The following is a 9,820-nucleotide window of genomic DNA, read 5'->3' as shown; positions in this document are numbered from 1 at the left end:
AGGCTCCCCGTGCGCTGGCGGCCCACCCTCCGGGAGCCAGCAGGCAGGAAGCTAGCCAGCCAGAAGGCTGGCGCTCCCCACCCGCAGCTCCCTGTCTCATTTATTTCTTATAGTGAAATATATATAACATAAAATTTACTATTGTAACCATTGTAAGTGTACAGTTTGGTGGCATTGAATACATTTGTATTATTGTGGAGCTATCACCACCATCTATCCACCTCTGCAACTCTTAGATCAAGTTTCTTTCTGATCCAGAGCTGTTGTACTTTTCCAAAGAGGGCAAGAAACTTGTACTTCTTCCCCAGGAGATAAAAGTATAGTGGAGCATTTCTAATGGCTCCTGGAGCCTTTGTTCCCTTCTCCAGGGGAAGGTGAATGAGTAATTGGTGATTTGTCAGGACTAAAGTTCAGCCTTTTTTAGTTTTCCCTTTCACTCTGTCATGCTAGGGACACATATATGTTCTCATCCTTCAACCAGTGAACATACTTTGGTAGATTCTGCCCTAGTAAGGAAAGGCTGTAGTTCAAGGAAAGTGACGACAACTTGGGAAGAAGCAGTAGAAAGCTCCTTTGCATGTGCGTCAGAAAGGTGGACTTTAATTTATTAAAAATCAGTTTTCATTCCTCAGTGTTTGAGAAGACGATTGGATGCAATGTGTTAAATCTGAAGTTATGCCCACTTTACTGTCATTTCTTCTCTTGCAGGTTCCTTCCCTTGTCTTCCATGAAACTTCACTATCTTGTATCTCTATTTTTATTTTTGGACCATTCCTTCTCTTTTTGTGCTTGTACTTCTTTTCTTTTTTTTTTTTTGTACTGAGAATCAAACTCAGGACCTTGCACTTGCCAGTCAGGCACTTATGCCACTGAGCTATATCCCTGGCCCTTGTACTTCTTTTCATATTCTCAGTTGACCTTGTCTTCTTTTTCTACATTGTTTGGTTTGGTTTGGTTTTGGCTTTGAGACAGGGTCTCTATGTTGCTCAGGCTGTTGTTGAACTCACCATAATCCTCGTACCTCAGCCTACCGAATGCTGGGTTTGTAAGCATGGGCCACCATACCCAACCTCTCTTTCTACATTCATCTCTTAGAGAGATTAGCTAGTTTGCTGACTTTTAACTCTCACAACTGTAAATTGATTTTCAGATCGGTATCACCAGTTCCTTAATTCTTACTATTTTCCTAGATAGCCATCTACTTGGATTTCCCGTCATTACTCACTTTATGCCAAATTGAAATAATCTACCACACTGTAACTAGCTCTACTTGCTAAATTTATAAATATAAATATATATTTTTATAAAAGTATTTTTAAATACTGTTTTCATTGTCCTTTTTCACTGCCCAATAAATTCAGTGTTATTTTTTCCACATTATTTAGCCTGTTAGTTAGTTTTTAAAATCTTCTATGATCTACTGAATGTGGCAATGCACACCTACAATCCCAGGTCTTGGGAGACTGAGGCAGGCGGATTACTGTGAATTTCAGGCCAACTTGGATTATGTAGTGAGCTTAAGGCCAGCCTGAAAAAAACAAAAAAATTCTTCTATGCTATGGTATAATCTTATTTTGCCTTATTTTATTTTCTACTTTTCTGTAGCTCATCTTCCAGTCCTGTTAACCTAGTTCTTTTACTTTCTACAAATATGCTAGAATCTTTCTTTAGTCCTTCACTTATTTTTTCCATGTATTACCATTATTATTTACTAGCATGAGTTGTTCATTATTATACAACTACTAGATTTTTTTCTGGGGCAAGACCATGCCTTCTTGGTATGTCAGCTATAGATGATAATGAGTATGTAACTATTAAAATGCTTCATTATTTTAAGCAAATCTTAAAATATGGGAATGAGCTGGGCATGGTGGCTCACGCCTGTAATCCCAGCACTCGGAGGCTGAGGCAGGAGGATCCCTGTGAGTTCAAGGCCGGCTTTGACTACAAAGTTAGTTCAAGGCCAGCCTGAACTGCATAGTGAAACCCAGTCTCAAAAAGACCAAAAAATGGGGATGAAAACATTTCTTCAGATTACTATTTTAAGAAAAACTCTAATAATAAAAGGATTTACAATGTGATATATTGCTTCTGTTAGCTCTTTTTGATTATTCTTGTTTTTCTAAGTTATATGTGTGTATATTTGTGTATGTTAGATTTTCTTCACCAACACTTTTTATTGGTCATAAAATGGTTTCTCAGTAGTTTCCTAAAGTTGTTTGGATTGTTTCATGAGGTGTTTAAAAGTCCTTATTATCAACTTCACAGAATGCTATGGATATTAGTGTATTCACAGCCATGTGGTTAAATCACCTTATTTTACAATTTTGTAACTATTACTATTTTACCTTAAAGTCATATATCTTGTAAAAAACAGTGGTTAAAAGTATCCAACAGACTGAGTAATCTTTCCCACTAAAGGATTCTTTCTCTTCTCCCACGATATACCAGTAGTAAAAATGATTTTTGCTTAATAGCCAAAGAAATATTTCCTGCATTTTACTTTAAAATATTGTTTGGTAATCATTTTTACTTTTTGAGTTCTCATTTAATGACTTGTATACAGGCCTATCTCTAGGCCTGATTATATTATACTAATTTTAAATTTTTCCTGAAGTATTCTATTCATTTTATTTATATAAAAGGATTGTAGCTAGCCTTTATGTACCTACTTTTATTTGTAGATGGTATCTTGAAGAACTAGGTTAGAAGAGACTTTGAAAACATTTTTATTTTGTAGCAGTTTTATTATTTTTAGGAAAAAATGTAGATAATATCTTGTATTGTTATCTCTTTTTATTATGGGCAGAAGTACAACCACAACATGTTTTTCTATTTATTTGTTTTTGACTGCTCTTTTGGGTGGGTGGGAGTACTGGGGATTGAACCAAGGACCTTCTTATTGAGCTACATTCCCAGTCCTTTTTTGATTTTTTATTTTGAGACAGGCTCTGAGTCACTACGTTGCCCAACCAGAATTTCCAGTCGTCCTCTTTCAGCCTCCTAGAGTGCTGTGATTGTAGTGCCCAACTCTACAACAGTAGTTTTATATCTTCCTTTTTGTTTGAGGTTCTGCCAAGACAAAATATTTAGTCTAATGAGAAAGAACAAGATCTCCATGCCCATATCTTTGCCCTTATTTCCTCTAAGGAGGAAAAATACATGGAATAAATTATAGATCTTAATACTGTTTAAGGGACCGCAGTTAACAAATTTTCTCTTTTGGAATAAAAAGACATGATGTGTATGGATAATACCAATTTATTTATAATTTTTGTTTTTACCTGGCCTTGTTTTAAATGCATATCTGACTGAACTGCATTTGTCTATGTATGCAGGTACACACTTGTTTATAATCTAAGTATATGTATTTCAGAAGGCAAAAACTAGTTAGTTACTGAAGTCTGAGTCTGTTAGACAAGGAAAACTATGCTAATTTCCATAAAGTAAACACAAAGTACCAACTGTTGTTGGTACTAAGACTAAATAGTAATTTCTTTTAGAGAAGAATATTCTAAAAATGAATATTGATCTATTGAGACAGTTCTTCAGCGTTGTTATATGAAGTACAATCACAGTTTTCATTGGGTTTCAGATTGACTCATAGCATATTAAAATTAATCTTACTTAAAAGAAGCCTCACCAGGAATCAATACTTTACTAGTTTTATGCTGATCTGGATTTGATCCAGCAGAATTTTAAATATCTATAATGCATACATCACATGTTCTTTACTCCTTTCTCAATATTATTTCTTATGAACAAGATTTTGATAAAGATAGTATGGCAGTAAATTTGGCATATTCCCTAACAAGTACATGGAAAATATCTATTTGATGATACTAGTTCAACTCAGGTCTGGCCCATTGGTTGTAATGGACCAGGGATCTAAGGGAACAGTTGACATTCTCTTTTATTTTTCGTTTGGGTTTTGGTTTTGAGGCAGTGTCTCACTATGTAGTGCATGCTGGACTTGAACTGACTTAGGTAGCCAAGACTGGCCTTTAACTCACAACGATCCTCCTGAGTGCTGGAATTATAGGTGTTCACCACCATGCCTGACTGACATTCTCTTTTGAAATCTGAAGAGTTTTTCATATTAGACAACCATCTCATTGAATTTATTGTACAGTGAAGGAAACTTGCTAATAAGTTTATTTTTCAATTTCTACTACATGCAGAAAATTGGAGATTCATACCGTGGCTACTGTGTAAGTGAGACCGAATTAGAAAGTGTCCTAACATTTCACAAGCAGCAGACACAGAGTGTTTGGGGGACCCGCCAGTCTCCAAGCCCAGCCAAGCCTGCTACACGCTTAATGTGGAAATCCCAGTATGTCCCATATGATGGAATCCCATTTGTCAATGCAGGTACTCTTTTTTAAAGGTTCTTTAGCAGTCATTGTCCATTGTAAAAATGTGATTTTCCTAAGGTAATACATTTTCATTTTGGTAGATAGTAACTGAATGTTAATAGATTAAAATACATACTAAACTAAAAAGAAAACTTACATTAAATATAACCAATTACTTAATGTCATCAAATTACATTTTGATATATCAGAGTGAATAAATAGTGCTTTCTTTATATTTTATGCTTATGAATAGAAAATAAAATTGTTGAAATTCCAGGTATACCTATTTAATAAGTTATAAAAAGGGAAATTATATTTTTAAAATATACATATCCAGCTGGGCATGGTAGCACATAACTGTAATCCCAGTACTCAGAAGGCTGAGGCAGCAGGACCACTTTGAGTTCAAGGCCAACCTGGGCTACATAAGTGAGTTCAAGGCCAATATACACTAAATAGACTCTGTTCTCATTATGTAATTATTTTTCATTTATTAAAAAAAAAGAGCTAATAAAACAATTTCAGAAGATTTGTTAAGAGTAACAAACACAGCCAGACATGGTGGTGTAAGCCAGTAATCCCAGTACAAGAGAGGATCACAGTGGGTTCAAGGAACAGCGTGGGGTACATAGTGAGCTCATACACACACACACACACACACACACACACACACACACACACACACACACACACACGCACCCAGTGCCCCTCTGCCAATCTAGATATTCTCTCTTTTCTTAATTTCCTTTGTAGGAGAAACTTGTGTCCATTTTAGGTAGCTTATAACTCTAATTACTGTACAGAATTTCTATGCATTGTGGATTTAATACATATAGAATTCTGATATTAAAGTTTTCAAGCACTGGACATATTATATGTAACATTCTGAAACCCTGGGTTGGTGCTGACTGCAGTGGAGAGTTTCAGGCAATCCCCAGAAATCTACTGCAGGATTAGTTACACCTCAGAGAACTTAACAATAAGTGATTCATTTCTGGACTGTGAAGGCACTAATTTAGCTGGAAGGATTGTGGTCTCATGCTGGACCTCTCAGGTTAATAAGGAATACTTATGGTTGTGGCTGTAGCTGAGTGATAGAGTGCTTGCCTAACATGGATAAGGCCCTGAGTTCAATCCCCAGCACTGAAAAAAAAAATAATGAAAGATTGATTTAAAAAACTGTAAGATTGCTGGGCATGGTGGTGCACGCCTGTAATCCCAGCACTCAGAAGGCTGAGGCAGGAGGATCATTGTGATTTTGAGGCCAGCCTGGGCTACAGCATGAGTTCTAGGCCAGTCTGAACTGCATTGTGAGACCCTGTCTCAAAAAAAAAAAAAGACAGTAAGATAAATGTACCCCTTTTGCCCAGGTTTCATCAGTGTTCTATAAAAGAAATGCAGTCTCAAAGGTAAGCATGGAGTGGCTGGGGGTATTGCTCAGAGGTACCATTTGCCTAGTATGTGTGAGGTTCTAGATTTGGTCTCCAACACCACAAAACAAAAGAAAAAACCCTTGATGCCCTGAATTTCTCCTTTTTCGTTCTAATCCCCTTTTTTGGATGTGAGGGCAATCTGGCTGTGACATCTGTCACCCCGTTGATGGCCAGGGTTGATTCAGCCAATCTAGCTGGCTAGGCGATTGTCCCCTTCCTCTCTCAGCGCTCCATGTGTGCGTCCCTCCCAAACGTGTGCTTGGTCACAGAGGATGACGACCACCAATAGAGGAGGACAGTTCATCTGTCAAGGGTATATGAGTAGCTGCGCTGCCCTGCTAGAACCTCCAAACAAGCTCTAATCCCCTTTTTAATTCATCATAGATAGCCATTAAATGCATTTGGTGGGTACCTTTCCCATCTGCTTTTATTTCATTTTATCTTTTATAGTATTGGGGATCAAACCCAGGGTCTTGGACTTACTAGGCATATATACTAGTCTAAATATTTTACTTAATTTAAAAAATATTTTAATGTGATATGTGTAGATCTTAATAAAGAAAACATAAAGAACACTTTCTTTCTATTTAAAAAAAACAAAATTCCCCAACTAAACAATTAGAGAATAAAAATAGTTAATATACTGTGTACCATCATCTTAAAAGAATGGTCAAATGTTACTTAGAGTACAAGTCATGGACATAAAACTCTCTTACAAAAAAGAAACAGGTAACAATAAATGTCTTTTCAATGAACTAAGAGAAACTAGTAATATAAATGAAATCAATTAGCATATATTGAAATAGTTTTGAAACAATGGAATGGAGAACTTCAGTAATTATTTGAGGGGGCTGGGGATTTAGCTCAGCGGCACAGCACCTGCCTGGCAAGTGCAAGGTTGTGAGTTCAATTCCTGGTACTGGAGAAAAAACAAACAAACAAAAAAAAAGTAATCATTTGAACTCCCTACTTCCTGTATCTCTTTCTGTATTTCTGATTAAAATGGTACATTTTATTGTTTTGACTATTTAAAAAATACCTAAATAATAAACTAAATAGGCATTGTTGTGCAAATTTTCCACTCATTCGTATATTTAAATCTATCCATATTTATACTTACAGGTCCTACTTAATTCAATCTGACTATTGTATAATAGTCTAGCATGTGACCGACCATGATACTTTTCCATTAACTATTTATTTAGATTGTTTCCAACTTTTTATTATTAGAAAGAGTACAATAGTCAATCTTCCACAATATGTATCTTTTAATAAGATGCATAATTAGTTTTTCTAGAGTATGAGCCTTCAGATGGAATTGTTTTAAACTATACCCATTTGATCTTTGCAAGATTATCTCCAGTTATTCTCTAAAGTGGTTACTTCTCTCTCAAAGTTTTTGGACTAGATTTTTCACAATTCTGTAGCTTTAGAATATGACATAGTAATATTACAGAGCACTCCTTATGAGTATTGTATAGGCAGTATCATATAGTATTTTAGATAATCACACTAAGCAATAAAGACTGTAAATAGCTTCACACAGTTTAGATCAGATGTTATAGCCAAATGAGTTCCAAAACACTTTATTTGCTGAGCTTTTTAGATTTCAGATTTGCCTGTAAAGGATTGAAGACTTGTTCTAATTTTCACTCCTTTCAGCAATGTGTGAAATTTTCCGCATTCACTTATCCAGATTTTTATTTTGGGCAGGGAATGAACAAGTTGTGGGGACAAGGTCTCACTATATAGCTCAAGATGACCTTGAACTCTATATGGCCCAAGTACCAGGATTATAGGCATATGCCACCACACCTAGCTGCATTGCCAGCCTTAAAAAAAATCTCTATATTGCTGCAATTTTCATATGCCATAATATTTAGAGGTAATAATATAAGTAGAGGTAATAATACAAGAAACTCCATGATTCCAGGTATCTCTCTTCAGCCTCTATCATAATATGGTCAGTCTTGTCTCATTTATAACCCTACCTACTTCTTCATTCCTATCAGTGGTTTTACAACAAATTTCAGATATCACAGCATTTTAGGTATAATTGCTATATACCTAAAAGCATATATAATATGTACTAAAGTATATACCTCTAAAAGATAAGTATTGTTATCTTTTAGATAAGGATATATATGCGTACATATATGACAATCCCATTTTATGCTTTGAAAGAATCAACATGATTTTTTAGTGTTATAAAATGTCCCGTACTTGTATTTTATTACTTAGCTTGCAGTTTTTCCCCCATAGGTTTGGTAGACAAGGTTCAGACATTGTGTTTGTTTTTTGTTTTTTGTTTTTGGTACTGGGAATCAAACTCAGGAACTTGCACTTGCCAGGCAGGCACTCTGCTGCTGAGCTGTATCCCCGGCCTGAGACACTGTATTTGGCTAATATATTTGTCCCTTAAATTTCTTTACATCTGAAGATTTTTCTCCTCTTTCCCCCCAGGTAGTTTGTAGCATATAATTTGCCTATTTTGGATTTTGCTAATTTCATATCTGTTGTGTAGTTTAACATGTTTTATCATCTCCTGTATTTCTTTTTTTTTGGTACCAGGAATTGAACTCAGGACCAGGACCTTGTGCTTGCCAGGCCCTATATCCCTGGCCCTATCTCCTATATTTCTTGTAAGCTGTTAGTTTTAGACCCTTGATTAAATGTAGATTTGAATTTTGGAAGAATACCTCACAGGTTTACTGTGTACTTTATATTGGTACCTCTGGTATCTATAGCTGTGGTATTCATATTGATCAGTGGAACTAGTTGTTTTAGAATATTGTTAAACACTTTCATAAGTGAAGAATGCATCAGGAATGCAAGAGCATCTTAGCAAGGTAGTTCTGCCTCATATCCTCACACAAAACTGAAATTAAAGTGTTGGCTGGAGCTGTAGTTTTCTCACAGCTTGACAGAGGGAGGATCTGCTTTGAGTCTCACTCACACAGTTGTTGGCAGGCCTTGTTCCTTGCCGCGTGGAGCTTTCCACAGAGCTCCTCACCATGTGGCATCTGATTTTGTCCAGGGAAAGCTGTCACAGCAAAAACATGGAGATTGTCCAAAATAGAAGTTACAGTCAATCATCCAAAATGAAAAATAGTAGCATATCATTGCTGCCATATCCACTAGAAGTAAGTTACATATAGCCCAAACTTGGAGGGAGGCAATTACTCAAGGAAAAGAATGCTGGGATGCCGGGCTCATTGGGGCATCTTAGAGTTTGTCTATATCATTTGAACAGCCCAAATAAAAATAAGAAAGTAAATAATTATAAAAGGAAATGAATTTTAAATGATAAAATTATTAACCAAATGTAGTATTTGCCAATTTCTACTTATAAAGTGATACATTTTATTATTCAGATCTTATGTCTATTATTCCATGTGTTGTTTGCTAATTTCTTCATAATTAAGATACATTTGGTAAATTTTATGATAACTTTTAAATTTGTGTTTGTGAATCTTAGTAAGACAGTCCAGTGTTTTCTTTCCATAAACATGTGTAATTAGAAGTGTACATTTTGATATTGCCATAACAAAGTTACTTTTAATCTAATATCTATAATAGATAGACATGTGAATTAATATCAATAGTTGGTTTTGGCCCACAGGGAGTAGAGCTGTGGTAATGGAGTGTCAGTATGGGCCAAGGAGAAAAGGTTTCCAGTTAAAAAAAAACAGTGAACAGGAAAGCAGGCTATGTCAGCGCTACAAAGCCACTTGTCCAGCCAGGTAAGCCTTCTTTCTTTTTCACTGTAGTCTTATTTTTCAATAATAAATATGGACAATTTTTTATTAAGTTCCAAAAAATACTCTATGAATTCTAAGTTTTCTTTCATTCCTGCTCCCTTTATCCCTCTTTAAGGCTGCAAAACTTACCAATTTCTTGAGTCATCGTATGACATATTCTGTGTATGTATGCTCCCTCTACCCCCAAAAATGTTTGGAAAATCTCAGTAAAACACACTAATCACTAATATTTTCTTTCCTTCTTCTTTTTTTTTTTTTTTTTTTTTTTTTG

The 9,820-nt window shown here is 35.6% G+C and overlaps 1 protein-coding gene across 14 annotated transcripts in view; it reads left to right on the top strand.

Moving 5' to 3' along the window:
* Positions 1-9,820, top strand: part of Carf (calcium responsive transcription factor) — a 94,654-nt gene that overhangs the window by 20,688 nt on the left and 64,146 nt on the right. For all 14 annotated transcript variants that reach the window (XM_013520712.1, XM_013520711.1, XM_013520710.1 and 11 more), the window contains 2 exons: positions 4,182-4,371; positions 9,411-9,531. In XM_013520712.1, the coding sequence (XP_013376166.1) occupies positions 4,182-4,371; positions 9,411-9,531 (311 nt within the window). The remainder of the gene's footprint in view (positions 1-4,181; positions 4,372-9,410; positions 9,532-9,820) is intronic.

The sequence above is a fragment of the Chinchilla lanigera genome, unplaced genomic scaffold (genome assembly GCF_000276665.1).
Source record: "Chinchilla lanigera isolate Chin_1 unplaced genomic scaffold, ChiLan1.0 scaffold00056, whole genome shotgun sequence".
Lineage (NCBI taxonomy): Eukaryota > Metazoa > Chordata > Mammalia > Rodentia > Chinchillidae > Chinchilla > Chinchilla lanigera.
This window is presented reverse-complemented; position numbering and strand designations above follow the sequence as displayed.